The 17,860-nt window shown below is 51.4% G+C and overlaps 1 protein-coding gene across 1 annotated transcript; it reads right to left on the minus strand.

Moving 5' to 3' along the window:
* Positions 1–4,004: 4,004 nt before the first annotated feature.
* LOC134524981 (olfactory receptor 14J1-like) lies at positions 4,005–4,943 on the minus strand. The gene has a single exon (XM_063355340.1). It carries the CDS (start codon positions 4,917–4,919, stop codon positions 4,005–4,007), a length of 915 nt encoding a protein of 304 aa, XP_063211410.1. The 5' UTR covers positions 4,920–4,943.
* Positions 4,944–17,860: the final 12,917 nt, after the last annotated feature.

Below are 17,860 nucleotides of genomic sequence, written 5' to 3' on the forward strand. Positions count from 1 at the left end.
CGTGACATCTCTCTGCCTTTACTGGTAGCTCTTCTTCTTCCCTGCTCTTGCCTTGAAACACCCGGCATTGCGCTGATCCAGGCTCCTCAGGGTGACCTGTTCTACCACAGCACTGCCCTTCAAGGGACATTTCCTTCTCCTTATGGTCAATCTCGACTTCCCAAGCGGCACTTTGCGATGGTTTTCCTTTCTCAGGTGGTTTCCAAATACCAAGGAAAGCTCTGTCATCTCTGAAACCACCTTGAAACCACCTGAAACTGCTACTTTCAGGCTACTCTCTTACTGTCGTGAACTAGAGAGGTCCACGTCCCTCGGCCTCTCCACACAGGCCACGTGCTTTGCAGACATCCTCTGGACACTCTCCATTTCCTCCCCAGTCCTCCAGAAGAGGAAACCCCACATGGGAACACATTATGATCACCGGTCCTTCTTGATGCACACAGATTATTGGGGAGAGATGGGATCCCCCTATCTAGAAGAGGAAGGAGAAGCTTTGCTGGCAGATTGGCTGACTTCGTGAAACGTGCTTGGTCCATACAAACTTGGCGGGGAGGGTCAAAGCCATGAAATGCAACAGGGTGGATGAGCAAACCCAGCGCATGAGTGAAGAATGCCCCCCAACCCTTCAAAAGATTCTGCCCAAATGGTGAGACAGTCGACGGTTCAACTGAAGTGTCTGTGTCCCAATGCACACAGCACGGGGAACAAACAGGAGGAGCTGAAAGCCGCTGGGCAGCTGGAAAGCTCCAGGCTAATCACTGTCACTGAAACAGGGTGGGATGAATCACATGACTGGAGCACTACAAGTGATGGCTGTAAACTGTTCAGGAGGCACCCAAAAGAAAAGAAATGTGGGAGGGATTGCCCTCCAGCTAAACGCAATGGATAAATCACACAGATCTCTCCCTGAAAGACAGCAATGCACAAATCAAGAGTTCCCAAGTGAAAACCAGAGACCAAGCCAACAAAGGAATCCTCGTGGCTGGTGTCTACAACAGGCTGCCTGGTCAAGAGGAGCCTGTTGATGAAGGGTTTTAACTTCAGCTGCAGGAAGCATCACTCTCCCAGGCCCAGATCTGGCTGGGGGATTTCAATCCCCCTGACATCTGCTGGAAAAGCCCCACAGGAACCTGCAAGCAGGATTAGGATATCTTCCTAATCCAGGTGACAGAAATACCAGAGGAGAAGCATTACTAGTCCTGTTGCTCAAAAACTGAGAAATGTATTGAAGAGACCAAAACTGGTGGCAGCCTGGGCTGCAGTGTTCATGGCCTGGTGGAATTCATGACCTGAAAGGATATATGCCAGGTGAAAAGTAGAGTCAAGAATCTAAACCTTGGGGAGGAAACCTTCAGGGTTTTTAGTAAGTGGTAAACGGGACACATGTGAACCTCTGGAATTTCATCAAGGCCAAGTGCAATGTTCTGCACCAATCCCCAGTATCAAGACAGACTGGGGGATGAATGGATTGAGAGCAGCCCTGTGAAGAAGGACTTGGGGATACTGGTGGGTGAGAAAATGGACATGAGCTGGCAATGTGTGCTTGAAAAGCCAATCATACCCTGGGCTGCATCAATAGAAGCGTAGAGGAAGGGGATTCTCCCTCTCTACGGTGATCCCATGCTACTTCACCTGGAAGATGATGTCCAGTTCTTCAGCAGCACAAGAAAGACATGGACCTAAAAGAGGGTCAAGAGAAGGATCACAAAAACAGCTTGAGGGCTGGAATAACTCTCCTATGAAGAAAGGCTGACAGCTGGGGTTATTCAGCCTGGAAACAAAAAGCTCAGAGGAAATCTTCCTGTGGCCTTTCAATACCTAAAGAAGGCTTAAAAGGAAGAGAGAGGGACATTTTACCAGGGACAGTAATGCCAGGACAAGGGACAATGGTTTTAAACTGAATGAGGGAAGATTTGTATTGGATATAAGGAAGAAATGTTTCACAGTGAGGGAGATGAGGCACTGGAAAAGGTTGCTCCGTGAAGCTGTGGATGCCCCATTGCTAGGAGTGTTCAAGGCCAGGTTGGATGGGGCTTTGAGCCACCTGGTCTAGTGGGAGGAGTCCCTGCCCAGGGCAGGGGGTTTGGAACTAGATAATCTTTAAGACCCCTTCCTACCCAAACCGTTGTACGATTCTATGATTCCGTGATTCTATGAATAGTCCTCCCAACTACGTGTCATCAACAGACCCGAGCAGGGTTGCTTCCTCCAGGTTACCTTCTAAAAGCAAACGATATAAATTGCAGAGGATGCAGAAAAGACTCCTGTGCTGCTCCACTTGTCAATGACCTGGGGTAGGGTTCAACTTTATGATCAATGGAGATGAAGTAAATACAGCAGATGGAGAAGATGAAAGTCACAAATAAAATGGTGGAGTGTGGCCACATAAGATTGTGCCTGAGAGCAAGGAGGTGTGCCAAGAACCACTGATCCATGGCCCAGCTGCCAGCTGCAGGCCGGATCTGTCCCTCATCAGGGCTTCATAATGCAGCTGTCAGCAGACAGGCATGTGGTGATCAGAGGACATCATCACCAGGAGTCAGCACTGGCCAAGCCCCACTGCCCAACACGGCCCCACAGCCCTGCAGTGCAGGCACTACCTAGAGCAGGGTGCATTCATGAGGTGGAGAGAGGTCCACACCCGCACAGTCCCCATGGCCGCCCTCCGAGCCACCACCCCCAGCAGACACCCACTTGTCAGCTCCCCTCCCCATGCCAAGGGGCAGTGTCTTCCGGGTAGCCAGGGAACATGGCACCGACCAGTTCCTCTCTCCTGCACCTTTGATGACTTGCTTCCTTCTCCAGGAGACCTGGCTCTGCCCCACATGCCCACTAGGGAGTGTCTTCACCCTGCATGGTCGCAGAGCTCCACTAACATTGGGGTTTTCCTCTCCTTGGCACTTCCCACACCACTCCAGACCCTCTCTGGCTCTCTCCCACCAACCCTGCCCTCTCCCCAGCCCAGCCCAAAAGAGCCCCCTGGTCTGGGCTGGCCCCACAGCAGTGCTCCCCACAGGGTACTGCAGAGCTCTGGGCACTCCCCCCACAGCCCCAGCCCCTCTGATGGCCACCGCAGCTGCTGGGGGCAGAGAGGGCTCTCAGCCTCCCCATCACCCCAGGGCTGGAGCTGGCCCCAAGGGCCAGCAGAGGCCACTCACTCTCTGGCTCTCCTGCCTTCAGCTGCAGCTGATCCCCAGCCCAAACTGCCTTTGCCCCGCTCTGCCTCCCCGCCTGCCCTGCTCCCCAGGACAGCAGGAGAGTCCTGGCCCTGGGGCTCCTCAGGCAGCTCCCGCATCTCTCCAGTCTCCCTTCCCTCTGCCCGCTGCATCTTCACTGCCTCCCACGGCCCTGCAGAGTCCTGGCTTGTGGGTACCTGGCTGGAGTTATTTGTTCTGGAGGGACCTAATCTCTGAGACTTAAACTCTTGGAAATCATTCACTTCCCACCCCAGCGTACAAGGGGTGTTCCCCTCTTTTCCTGACCACTCCAGCGTCCTGTCTTTTCTACATGGACTGATATCTGCCATCATACCTGTGACAGCCTGAGGAATGTGGCTGGTCACTCATGTACTATTTCCACTGATCTTGGACACCACGAAGAGAGCCTTCAACTAAGTGCTTGGTATCTCACTAATCTCAGTGATTCGTCGAGATTATTCCCCCAAAGACAAGGAGAAAACAAGGTGGAAAGATGCTTGGAAAGTCCAAAACCTTGGGCTTGTTCTTAGCCCCAACTTTATTAAAGGAGAGCCCAGTCTTCAGACATCATCCTCAGGAGATCCCCTTTTATTGCAGATATGCTATTAGGGAGGTAACATGTGACACATTGTTCTTCAAGGATCAGACACAACAGGACAAATCCTCAAGAGAAGTGCTATGAACCCAAACAACTACCTCAAAGAATGATTATCAGAGAAAAAACAAAGGCAAAAACCTGGCCTAGAATAAACCTTTGGATCTACACAGAGAACAGGAGGCCCATTATTATTACTGCCTCAGGATCCATCAGATGAGTGTCCTCAGGGCATCCTTGAGCTCCCGGTTCCTCATGCTGTAGATGAGGGGGTTCACTGCCGGAGGCACCACCGAATACACAACAGCCATCACCAGATCGAGGAATGGGGACGAGATGGAGGAGGGCTTCAGGTAGGCAAATGTGGCAGTGCTGAGAAACAGAGAGACCACGGCCAGGTGAGGGAGGCACGTGGAAAAGGCTTTGTGTCGTCCCTGCTCTGAGGGGATCCTCAGCACAGCCCTGAAGATCTGCACATAGGACACCACAATGAAAACAAAACACGCAAAGAATAAACAGGCACTGAATAGAATAAGCCCAACTTCCCTGAGGTAGTCTGCGTCTGAGCAGGAGAGCTTGAGGATCTGGGGGATTTCACAGAAGAACTGGTCTAGGGCATTGCCTTGGCAGAGGGGTATTGAAAATGTATTGGCAGTGTGCAGGAGAGCACTGAGAAAGCCACTGCCCCAGGCAGCTGCTGCCATGTGGACACAAGCTCTGCTGCCCAGGAGGGACCCATAGTGCAGGGGTTTGCAGATGGCAACGTAGCGGTCGTAGGCCATGACTGTCAGAAGATAAAACTCTGCTGCCAACAAGGTGAGAAAGAGAAAGAGCTGGGCAGCACATCCTGAGTAGGAGATGGCCCTGGTGTTCCAGAGGGAATTGGCCATGGCTTTGGGGAGAGTGGTGGAGATGCAGCCCAGGTCGAGGAGGGCAAGGTTGAGGAGGAAGAAGTACATGGGGGTGTGGAGGCGGTGGTCACAGGCTACGGCAGTGATGATGAGGCCATTGCCCAGGAGGGCAGCCAGGTAGATGGCCAGGAAGAGCCAGAAGTGCAAGAGCTGCAGCTCCCGCGTGTCTGCGAATGCCAGCAGGAGGAAGTGGGTGATGGAGCTGCCGTTGGACATCGGATCCCTTTGTTCCCGAGGTACTGCCAAAGGAGGAAAGCACACTCACAAGTCAGGACAGCTCTGAGCAAATCTCTTCCCATTGCCTGCCCTTCCAAACCCAAGCCCCGAAAACACTCTTTGCCTGTGTCCTTCCTTCCGGGAGCTTTCTGCATTGCCCTTGTTGGAGCTCTCATTGTTGCTGGCCAAGTGTGCCGTGAGGAGCAGAGCTCTGCTTGTGGGCTCCCAAGGAGTCATCCCTGCTCCACAGCAGCGGGGATTTGGGAAAGGGGTTACAGCGTCTGACATTCACTAGTTACCTCATCTGTAATCCACTTGTAACGCAGAGGAGCTGCTCAGCATATTCCTGCAGGAAAACCTCAAGGAAGCTCCTGGTTGTCCTAAAGCTGCAGTGACATGAGCAGAGCCAGCTCACTCCTCAGCCTTGTAGGGGGGGAACGACCACGCAGCTTTTAACTCACTCCCCCCTGGCCCCCTGCAGAGGAACAGGGAGAAGAGGGAGAAAAAGGAATAAAAATCTCATGGGTTGAGATACAGACAGTTTGATAGACCAGTAACGGGAAAGAAAATGACAATCATTGTAAAAGAATATAGGAAACCAGGAGTGATGCAGTACAATTGCTTACCACCCGATGCCCATCCCGAGCAGCGAACACGGATTCCTGCCGCCCGGCCAACCCCCATTTCTATACTGAGCATGACGTCTGTGGTATGGAATATTCCTAGGCCCAGCTTGTCCTGCCTGTGCTCCCTCTCACTTTCTACGGGAAACTGAACAAGTCCTTGACTTAACATACACACTACTTAGCAACAACTCAACCAAAATGTCTCATCATCGTTAGTCTCATACTAAATCCAAACCACAGCAGCTTCTAGGAAGAAAATGAACTCTCTCCCAGCTGAAACCAGGACAACTCCCAGGTAGCGCTTGTCTTGAGGTGCTTCTGGCAAAGTCCCTGTGAAATGTCCACTGCCTCTGGTGGTGCAGCAGAGAATCTCTGATCTTGGGTATGTCCTCCTGCTCTACACAGGAGAGAGATCCCATAGGTTTTGGGCTATGAGAGCTTTAGGAGATCCCTGCAGGAACTGCAGTGGCATTGCCCTGCACCCAGAGACTTACCGTGTCAAGGGCGGTAAAGGTTTCTCTCTCTGTGAGCTCTCAGAGTCCTCCCACTCCCAGCTGCCTTTAACCTCTCTCTGCCTGCTCGTCTCCTCTCACGCTTTGCAGAGGAGACTGCAAAAGAGACTTGCCATGACTTTCCTCCATCCCAGGAGCCTGGACCAGTTTAGTGGCAGAGGACCAGCTCAAGGCATTTTATTGACCTCTCTGGTGGTTTTGGTGCTGAGCCCATGAAGCTCAGACACAGGGGAAGCTGATGAAACCTCTCCAGAAGTCAACGTCAGATGTAATTATGAAAGTTTCTTGGAGCGTTAATGGGTCCCACTGAGGGCCATTACTGCCAAAGGCTCCTGGGGGCTCGTTTGAGGGAAAACTGGAGGCAATGAGGGCAGGTAGGCAAAGGCAATGGAGAGGTGTCTGATGCTGGCTAATCCTGAATGTGTGAGAGGAAGGCAAAGGGCCAAGCCCTGGCCTCCAGCCCCTGGGAAGGGAGATCCTGCCCCACAACCACAGCTCAGGGCTCTTCCTGGGGCATTGTGATGGGAGGACGTGCAACGCCAAGGGCAGAAACACAGAATGACGGCTCCCGGCTGGGGAAGAGGAGGCGCCAAGGCCCTAGTGCTGTAAGGATAAGGTGTCTTCTGGTAGCCTTGGTGGCACAGACAACAGCCACAGCCAAGAGGAGAAAGACATAAGCACTGTTGGGGGCTTTCAGCCTTGCCATCTCCCTTGATCGTCTCCACCACTGACTGTGCTATGGTGTCCCACATCTGCTCCTCTTCCCCTGCAGGCTGCAGACATCCCCCCTGCTTCCCCGTCTTGCTCTCCCCTCAGCATCTCACTGCTTTTACTGACCTCTCTCCGTCGTCCTTGGCTCTTCTTGAAACACAACACCTTGGGCTGATCCCGACTCCCTCTGGGTGATCTGTTGCAGCACAGCACTGCCCTTGCAGTGGCATTTCTTTCTCCTGGTGTCCAGTCTCAACCTCCCAAGCTGACCTTTGTTGCATTATTTCTTTCTCCTGCTGTTTCCTTCCAAAGAGAAGATCCATCATCTCACAACCAACCCTGCAACCAGTTTCAGGCTATTCCAATACTGCCCAGAGCCTCCCTGCCACTGGGCCAGAGAAGCCCAGGTCCCTCAGCCCCACCACATGGCACACGTGCACTGGGCCCTCAAGCCCATCATGGCAGATTTCCTCTGGACACTCTCCTGGTCCTCTCCACTTCTCCAAAATGGGGAGCTGCACACTGGGACATAGCTGTGTGTGTTGGGCCACAGCAGTGCTGAGTGAAAGGGGAAGGTGACTCAAGTTGCCTGGGGGGCACACGCTCCTCCTCCTGCAGCCCCATAGACAGCCGGCCTTGTCCACAGTGAGCGTGCACCACTGGCTCATGAGGCGTCCCTCAGGGTGCCCAGCCCCGTCTCCGCAGGGTCCCTGCTCAGCACATCAGGTCCCAGCCTGTCCTGCTGCCTTGGGGTTATTCTTCCCCGGGGTGCAGGACTGGACACTTCTCCTTGCAAAACTTCAAGACATTTCTGTTGGCCAAATCCCAGCATTTCTCCAGCTGCCCCTGGCCTCAAGCTCCATTTGGTCAGCTGTTAATGTTTGTGTGCAGATGGTCACCCTGATGCTTGTTCCTCAGTGCTTGGTATCTGGGGACAGATCACTTTAATATCTTTACAGAATCACACAGAATCACAGGATGGTTCGAGTTGGGAGGGACCTTAAAGATCACCCAGTTCCAACCCCCCTTCCCTGGGCAGGGACACCTCGCACTAGACCACGTTGCTCAAAGCCTCACCCAGCCTGGCCTTGAACACCTCCAGGGATGGGGCATTGACAATTTCTCTGGGCAACCTCTTCCAGTGCCTCACCACCCTCACAGTAAAGAATTGTTTCCTGATATCCATTCTAAATCTACCCTCTTTCAATTTGGGGCCATTACCCCGTACCCTATCATCACACTCCCTGATAAAGAGTCCCTCCCCATCCTTGCGGTAGGCACCCTTTAGGGACTCGAAGGCCGCTGTAAGGTCTCCGCGGAGCCTTCCCTTCTCCAGGCTGAACAACCCCAACTCTCTCAGCCTGTCCTCATAGCAGAGGGGCTCCAGCTCTCTGATCATCTTTGTGGCCCTCCGCTGGACCCTTCCAACAGGTCCATGTCCTTCTTGTGCTGAGGACTCCAGAGCTCGACACAGTACTGCAGGTGGGGTCTCACCAGTGCGGAGTAGAGGGGCAGAATCACCTCCCTCAATCTGCTGGCCACGCTTCTTTTGATGCAGCCCAGGATGCGGTTGGCTTTCTGGGCTGCAAGTGCACTTTGCCTGCTCGTGTTGAGCTTCTCGCCCACCAGCACCACTTTCTCCTCAGGGCAGCTCTCAAGCCATTCTCCGCTCAACCTGGATTTGTGCCTGGGATTGCCATGACCCAGGTGCAGGACCTTGCACGTGGCCTGGCTGAACTCTAGGAGGTTCACACAGGCCCACCTCTCAAGCCTCTCCAGGTCCCTCTGGATGGCATCCCTTCCCTCCAGCGTGTTGACTGTGCCACACAGCTTGGTGTCGTCGGCAAACTTGCTGAGGGTGCACTCAATCCCATTGTCCATGTCACCAACAAAGATGTTAAACAGCACTGGTCCCAGTACTGACCCCTGAGGAACACCACTCGTCACTGGTTTCCATGTGCACGTGATGATCTCAGCCCACTTTGCCACCACTGGAGAGACACAGGGAGAACCCATCTCATTCTAAGGCAGACATTGCAAAAGCTCAGTCAATCAGTCTCAGTCTTGTTTCTCCATCTTATCAGCAAAGTCAGTTTCGAAGAAATGCTGTGTAGACTCATAAAACCATTCAGATGGCAACGGATCACGGGAAGTCTCCAGCATAACCTCTTGCTCAAAGCAGGCTGCACGTCGATTTCAGGCTCTGTTACAGCTTTGCCTATTTGTGTCATGAAAATCTCCTAGTGATTTCGGGTTTGGTTTTGCTTTTGATCTATTCATGTTGAGTTTGTCAAGCATTGTACAGCTCAATGCAAAATATGATAGGAGGGGAAGATGACTTTCAGGTCCTTCAATTCTCCTAAGCTGATGCCATCCATGGACACTCTGGATAGTCAATGGGGTCCAGCAAATGATTTCCCAGCCTGAGGTTAGTCGTCTTCTTCTCACTGGATGAGTCACCCTCTAATCCCTCTTGACTGATTCGACTGTTTTCCTTTAAAGGTACTGGCAGCTTGGGCAGACACAGCCTGAACAAGCTGTTTGCAGTCAGCTCTCCAGGGGAGCTGAAGCTGCTCTGGAGTATGAAGATACCTAGGTGGAGCTATCAGAGATACCAGGAATGCCCCGGGAGACCTGTCCCCCTCCTGAGGAGGATTATAGCCAGGCAGGAGACGGTTTTGTCTAAGCTACTATGGGACACCTGTGTTCGCACAACCAAGTACCTTGTTGGGACTTTTGGTACTATTTGGGCTCCTTTCACATACTCTGCTCTATCACTTTCTCCATAGGAGCCTCTTCAGGGCAATTCTCACTTCCTTATTCTCAGGCTATAGATGACGGGGTTGTGCATGGGGGTCACAATTGTGTAAAACAGGGCAAGGTATTTGTCAGTGTCTGCAGAGTCTCTTGACCGTCGTTTAAAGTACACAACCATGACGGAGCCATAGAAGAGAGTCACCACCCCCAGGTGTGAGGAGCAGGTGGAAAAGGCTTTACGACTGCCCAGAACTGAAGGCATTTTCAGCATTGCCCTGACAATTTGAGTGTAAGAAACGACCATCAAGGAAAAGGGAAGGACTGCAAAGAGCAGGATGATGGTGTGCAGCATCGCTTGGTTCCAGAAAGTGTCTGCACAGGCCAGTTCCAACAGAGGGGGGACATCACAGAAGAAGTGATGAAGGCTATGGGATGCACAGCCGGGCAAAGTGAACAGCTGGTAAGTCTGCCCTACTTGTACTGGGATGACAGCCACCCATGAGCCCACCACCAGTCTGACACAGAGCCTCCCATTCAGGATGAGGCCACAGTGCAGGGGGTCACAGGTAGCTACACAGCGGTCGTAGGACACGGCGGCCAGGAGAAGGCTTTCGGTGCTGCCCAGCAAAACCAGGAAATACAGCTGGGCGGCACAGCCAAGGAAGGAGATGCTGCCGTCTCCCGTCAGGAAAGCCCGCAGCATTTTTGGCATGAGGCCATTCCCTGTGAGGACCATGAGGTAGATGACCAGGAAGACTGTGAAGCGCAAGCCTTGCAGGTTGGCGTGGTCAGAGAATCCCAGAAGAAGAAAGCCAGGTCCTGCTGTGTGGTTCTCCAAGCCTTTTCTTTGGGACATTTTCTGTCCACAGAGCAACCCAAACAACACGCTCACTGGACAACGGCAGCAGCCCACGCACCATCACGCACCCCTCAAGCACAGTGAAAGACTACAGAGACCAGCACAGGTGTGACTGCAGTAATTAGGAAAGCCCAAACGAGATCTGCATGGCTGTATGGGAGTGGAACACCAGTTGCTCGTTGAGCAAAGGCTTCTCAGGAGAAAACAGAACAGATCTCTTCAGTCCAAATGATGTATGGACCAGTAAAAAATATTTTTTCTTCTAGGATGATGGAAGGGAAGGGAAGGGAAGGGAAGGGAAGGGAAGGGAAGGGAAGGGAAGGGAAGGGAAGGGAAGGGAAGGGAAGGGAAGGGAAGGGAAGGGAAGGGAAGGGAAGGGAAGGGGAGGGAAGGGGAGGGCAACACCAGATCGCACTTATATTTTAGTGCGAGGGGGTTCCCTCAGCTCTTCTCAGAGATAAGACCCCACCTCCCGAAGCTCTGTCGACACACACAGTGACCAGGGGGACATGCCTTAGATCCAAATTATTCATTTTTACATGGCTGACAGGTGAAGTCTATAAGAAAGAAAACAAACTGCTACCTGTCAATGAATCAGGTACATTGATGCACCCATGGGGCATTTCAACAAGGCAGAAAAGGTGCTATTTGTGCATATATCACGAGCGTTCAGGGTGCTAAAAGGAGGCGTTATGCAAGCAATCACAACACTACCTCAAAGAGCTTTCAAAGCATTCAAAAAAGGAAGGCGATGAAAGGTAGAGGAGTGGAGATCAGTGGGTGATCTCCCGAGATATCTAGTTTTCCTGAAAAGGTCGGGCTTTTATAACTTCTGGACAAGCTCTGCCTGGTTCCGGTTCCTGTTCCTGACCCTGCTGCTCTGTCGCATGGATTCATGGCAGCTTACTGAGGGCTCCATGGCTCCGTTCCCAGCGCAGAAACGTTCCCCAGTCCCTGTAAGCCCTTGCAGAGCAGAGCGATGCTCGCGTCGGCTGGGAGACTGAGCCTTCCCTTTTGCATTTCCCAGAGCACACGGACTTCTTACGGCTCACACGTGAAGAACGTGAGCCATTAACAAGCAGCTCTGTTTGTCATCTTAAACTCTGACATATGAATAACGAGAATAGCGGGTTAGAACACATGTCATAAAAGCATTCACATTAGCCAAGTGAAAAAAAACCAACACAAATGTCTTGTTCAAGAGGACGCTTGAATTCCCAGAGACATGCAGTCTTAAGAGCGTGATCACTATTACTTTTTCTTTTTTTCTTACTGGTCCTGCCTAGTGAGTTCTCCTAGAGCTGCCATTCAAAATCTCCAAGATAAAATTAGGGTTTATGTGAGGGAAAAGTGACCATGATTTCTTTCCTAATCTCCCCATTTCTGCATGCAAAGACGTGTAGAAAAATGAAAGATTTTTATTTCCTGAAATACCGTCAGATACTTGCATTTATCATACACAAATTTCTAAGTGAAAGAAACCATTTATAGGCAGGTTGCCCATAATCAGCATTTTCTCCTTGTATAAACACACTCCGCCACCCCCCGGCCCCAAACCTACAGCATATTCTTTCTAACGCCCAGATAACTCGGTGCTTCATGAGATCACACCTAGTGCATGGGCTGGACTGACTTTGGGCGTGGGAAACTGCTGGAGGACTCTTCGCACAGTGACTGTCTCACCAGCGGCATTTCTCCAAGCCGAACAAAACCTGCTCCTCTGAGCCCAGCCAAGCCACCCCGATGCCTGCAGCCGCTTTTGGCAGTGGCTGTGCCGCCACGGTGCCTCAGCACTTCAGAGCATGCCGAAAGGGATTTACCATTGGCAGAAGCCACAATGCAGGAACACGCTCCTCACTCCATGGTGCCGCAGGAGACGGCGGTGACCTCTTTTCCTCTCTGTCATTTCCCTGGAAACCACCTGCGTGGGATTCTCTGGACACTTCTCCCCGACTCATGTTCCTACCTGGGTATAAGTCAGTTAGTGAACAAGCCCAGGAGAGGCGACAGCAATGCTAGTGCTACCTGTGCTCCTCCCCAGACACCCACCGCATCATTAACAACGTTAGAAAGACTATCAGAATAATGGACGTTTGCGTCATCAGCAGGCTCTGAGCAACTTCCAGAACATGACTTTCAAAAATAGAGAAATTGAGAAATGAGACTGGGCAGCTCAAAAGAAAACTGCTAAGCTTGTGAGAGGGAAAAAAAAAAAAAAAGAAAAAAATCAAGGAGGGAGCAGGAAATAAGTAAATTCAGTCTGTGATTAGCTTTAGTTTGCAGCAGCAGAAAAGGCTGCTCCGCAACATCTCCTCCCTGGGCCTCCACCTTGGCTGTGCCCCGTATTAGCTCCAAGGTGGAGACGGTCTTGAGTGGTCAAACTCCAATGGCTCATGCTCTGTGCTCAGGTTCACCTCCAAAGGGGGTGCAGGGAGAAAGCTCAGGCTGGAGGTTCATGGGAAGGTTAGAAGGCCTGTGTCCTGTCACTGCACTGCAGATGTCTATGTTTGCACAGTTTAACGTGACACGAACAATGGATGAGTGTGTCTGACCAAGGCAGCCTTGCGTGGCTCTATCGCCAATAGCACAAATGGCCCTTCCAGATGAGAGCATCTCCTGCATTCCTGTGAGGCTCACGCAGCCCTTGATTTCTTACTCTGCAACTCTACGCCCGGGTCGAGCCCTACCGTTCAGGCAGTTCTTCACCCACCGCACCCTCTACCTGGTCATCTCCAAGTTGGGCAACTTGTCCAGAAGGAGACTTTGAGGGACACTATCAAAAGCTTTACTACAATCCAGCAAAACTGCATCCACCACCTTCCCTTCATCCACTGGGCAGGTGACCTTATTGTAGTTTGTGGTGAATCGTTTGTCCCCCTTAATGTTAACTCCTTCTCCCAGGTGGGCATTAGGGCTCTAGATGGCCCCCAGTTCAGGCTTGGCTGTTCACTCTCCAAGAAGGGCACTCTGTGGAGACTGCAGCAATACTGAGAGGGTTTCCCAGCAAAGTCCAAGAGAACAAGAGGAGGAGAAAGCCCAAGCTCTGACTCCATGAAGAGAAACTGGAGGTGCTGGAGATAATCTGGCCAAAGATTCCCCATGACAGGGGAATCCCTTCCCACCACTACCACTGGAGGGGTCTCCATGCACATTTCCAGCATTGTTAGAGTGCCAAAATACCCAAAGAAAGTCCTTTTGTGTCCATGCCCTGCTGTCCTGGCTGGCCTGCCTGGTGACCGTGGCTGAGAACAGGCTTATCCCAGTGCTTGACCCAGCCACGGGACCTTTCTTCCCTTTCACTGGCAGAGACAGGTTGTGACTTCACGATCAGCAGCCAAGCCATTTTCCTATTTCTGGCCTGTGAGGTTCTCAGACAGAATTGACTTCAGGCACCTTCACAGACACCTGCCTCTTACTCACCTGTGAGGTTCCGAGGCACAGCTGACATAAGAGTAGCTTCCCCACCATCACCCACCTTGTCACCCACAAGCTGATCTTATACATGTCATCTGACATTTCGTCTTCCGAAGTCATGCGACCGTTCCAGGACCTCACAACCTGTGCATTCACTCTGCCTCTGGGGGAAAAACAGCTTAGAGTGAGGTTTGGAGGACAAGGGAAGGTTAGGGTTTCCGAGGGAGGCCGCTAGGGCTTTTGGGTTAGGGGTTTCTGTTACCAGTTCTCTTCCATGCGAACCAAAAACTCTGGTCAAATCTGGTAAGAGCTCCCCTTTTAGGGCTAGGGGTCATGGTGAGGCTCAGGATGATTCTTCTTAGGGCTTCTTGTAATTGATCTGAGTCCTGCTCAGCTTTGTGGGTTAGGGGGTTGGGTTAGGGCTAGAGGCTTAGGGTTAGGCCAGAGTTAAGGCATTTCAAGAGCAGGAACCTCGCCAAGTGCTGTCCCTCCCACACGCTTCTCCCTTCACCTATCCCATGCTCCCTTCTCTCTTTGATGAAACTCTCAGGCATCTCGAGCACTTCACCACGCTGCTCCTCACACGCAGCTTCCTCCAGCATTAATGACACCACAATCTACTCGCCAGCAAGGGCACCTTTGCCTTCATCCTCCTCTTGCCTGCCCCTAACATCTCATCATCTCCCTGGCCTTTCCCTCCAGAACTTCACAATCCCTGCCCTCCTCCTACATCCTGGGAAACATGAGTAAGACTTAGGGGAGGGGTTGAAGACGAAAGGAGGTTGAGGGACAGGATTAGGGAGTTGGCTTTGGGTTTAGGCGTGAGGCATGTGGTGAGGGTTTCAGCTTTGGCATTGGTGTTCAGGGAAGGGCTACAGATGAGAGCTGCAGGTGAGGGATTAGGGTTAGGGTCCAGCAAAGGCTCAGTGTGAGCTGGGCAGTGCTGGGTCAGAGGGGAAGGGTGCGTAGCCACTTCGCGTGTTTCTGCCCTCGTGATGACCAGGGGAAAACTCAGCTGCCGATGACCAAAAGCATCATCATTCTAATGCGCTTCCAGAATCAAATCACACACACAGACACACACACACACAAGGCTTACAAGAGAGCTTTTTAAATCGAATCACGCACGCACAAAGAGATACAGAGGTTAACCTATAGAATTAAGATGTTTCTCTTTTTGCAAAAAGTAGTAAATTCCTGGTACCAAACGATCTTGGTCACCTCGAGAAATCCAATAGTAGTGAATGACTCACTCTTTTCCTTCGTCTGCATTTGTCAGCAGATGAGCTCTGAAATCCTCGCGAAATCTACTCTGAAATCCAATCCTCGAAAGCCTCATGAAATCTACTTTTGAAATCCTCGCAAAACCTATACTTTGATATCCTTGGAAAATCTACACTTTGATATCTTCATATCCTCATATCCTCCTGCACGCTTTGATAGCCTGATATCCTCGATGTCCTGGGGCACCCACAACATCTCTGGAAAACCTGTTCCATCATCTCACAACCCTTTTCATAAAAAAATTCTTCCTCAGGCCTATGCTAAATCTACTCTTTTTCAGTTTAGAACTGTTGTCTCTTGTCCTGTCACTACAGGCCTTGGTCAAGAGTCCCTTTCTTACGTATAACTCCCCTTTAAACTATATAAACTCTCGTATGTCTCAGGCGAACCTTGCCATGTTTGAATCTGTCAATAAGACGCTGTGTTGATTATAGCAAATTTTGTTAAATCATTTTGATAATTGCCAGGTGATTAATATTGTTAACATCATAGAACTAAAACCTGTGTTAATCAGTCTTAAATTGCTGCCACATCAAAGTTGGGCAGGATCCCAAATCAACATTCCCAAGAAGAGTGGACATGAGGAGAAAGAAATGTCCCATGAAGGACAGTGCTGTGAGTGCTGAGGTCACCCAGAGGGAGCCTGGATCAGCGCAACGCTGGGTGTTCCAAGGAACAGGCAGGGAGGAAGAAGAGCTGTGAGTAAAGGCGAGGAGATGCCCCAGTGGGAGCAAGGGGAGGAAACAGGTTGGGTGTCCACAGCCTGCAGGTCTTTGTCCCCTTGGCTGTGGCGGTTGTCTTTGCTACCAAGGCCTGAAAGGAGACACCTTAATCTCATGGAAGCGGGGCCTCACTGCTTCCTCGCACCCCCCAGGGAGGCCGGGAGGTGTGGTGCCGTTGTCCTTCACTCGGCATTGCACACCCCACACCTCACTGCCCCAGGAGGAGCCCTGAGCCAGTGTGAGGGACAGCATCCCCCTTCCCAGGGCTGGCCGCTTGGCGGGATAAAATACATCAAGGCTTTACTCAGCACCAGCTCCACCTGCACAGTGCCTTTGCCTCCCTGTAATCACAGCCTCCACTTTCCTGCTCCAACAAATCCATGGGGAGGCTTGGTCTGTAATGGCCCTCAGTGGGGACAATTAATGCTCCAAGACACTTTGGCGTTTGCTTCTGACTTGAATTCCTGCACAGGTTGTTCCAGCTCCTCTCAGTATCTGGCATTCCTGGGCTCAGCAGCAAATGCCCCATGGGGCTCGTTAAAGTGCAGAAAGCCCTAATGAGCCACAGCTCTTCCATGATTTCCTTCAGGGCTTCTAGCCTGGTACAGCTCATTGGAGAGGTCTCAGGAGTCTACTTAAAGTGGAAGGTTTCAAGAAGAACTTAATAAAAAGGAAATTTTTCATTTTGAAAGGGCTTTTTATTAGTCTTTTTATTTTTCCAGAGGAAATGCTTGCAGCTTTCTCCAACTGATACTGAACCAGAGGGTCTCCTAAGGAAGACCGGAGAAGAACCAACTGCCGTCTCCTCGAGGTCCCCCACTATATGGACAACTTTCCCCCACACCACCTCCTCCCCACCGTTTCTCTTGGGGCTGCCTGGGACTTGCATTCTTTTCCTACATCAGACTTGTGCGCTGAGTCTGCAGCTGAACGTTAACAGCTCCTTTGCACCAATTCCTGCCTGATTCCCCCGCAGACTTGGCTGTAAATAGACAAGGGATTCTTATTAAATTTGAACAACCAGAAGGAAAAAAATGATACAAATTAATTAAAGAAACCCAATGCATTCCTCCACTATATGCCAAGTCCAAGCCTCCAATAAGGTCCACCTTCCTCAAACCATCACCATAAAAGATACATGTTGGAGAGACTGATAGGAAATTATAAATATACGTACAATTAGTGAGTTGGCTAAAGAGACGGTGTGGCAGATTAAGAAAACTTTGCCTTATTCTTGGCCAAATTTCCAGCCCAGAGCCTTGTCATCAACTCATGTCTCTAGCGATGTCCCTGCCCATGTTACATTATGTGCTTGTTAAACAAAACTTTTCTTCTCCAGCAAACTCTAGCAAAACTCCTCCTTGGAGACAGTCTCCCCTCAAAGTCCCCTTGCAACCCTGTGGCCAATTGAGATGCAAGAATAAACTCATTACAGTTCTTTCACGTTAACAAGCTCCTAAGGGAAGGTCATGGAGTGTGGAGGGCCCTGGCAGGAATAAAGAGCCTTGGAGGTCCAGCAGGGTCTGCTGAGGGCTGTGGGTGATGAAGCTGCTTCAGGCCATTGAAGCGTGCCTCCCTGGGGGCTGATTAGAGCCGAAAACCTGAGGCAGTGATTGCAGGGTGACAAAGAAAGGAGGCAGAGACATCCTGTGTGCTGTAGCCCCCTGGATGTGCCCGGTCAAGCCAAGGGGCGCAGTGCTAACCCCCAGCTCATTGAAATGGGGATGCTTTTGGTCATCACCACATGAGCTTTCCCTCTGCTCACCACGAGGGCCCAGACACGCTGAGTGCCTTCCACACTCTTGCCCCTCAGACTCGGCAGGACGCAGCTCCCCCTAAGCCTTTGCCTGGACCCTAACCCTAATCCCTCACCTGCAGCTCTCATCTGTAGCCCTTCCATGGACACGAACGCCAAAGCTGAAACCCTCACCACATGCCTCATGGCTAAAGCTGTTAGAGCGGGTCAAGACATGGATCACCAAAAGTCATTGGAGGGCTGGAAGACGTCTCCTAGGAAGAACAGCTGAGAGAGTTGACGTTGTTGAGCCTGGAAACA

Source organism: Chroicocephalus ridibundus, chromosome 18 (genome assembly GCF_963924245.1).
Source record: "Chroicocephalus ridibundus chromosome 18, bChrRid1.1, whole genome shotgun sequence".
Lineage (NCBI taxonomy): Eukaryota > Metazoa > Chordata > Aves > Charadriiformes > Laridae > Chroicocephalus > Chroicocephalus ridibundus.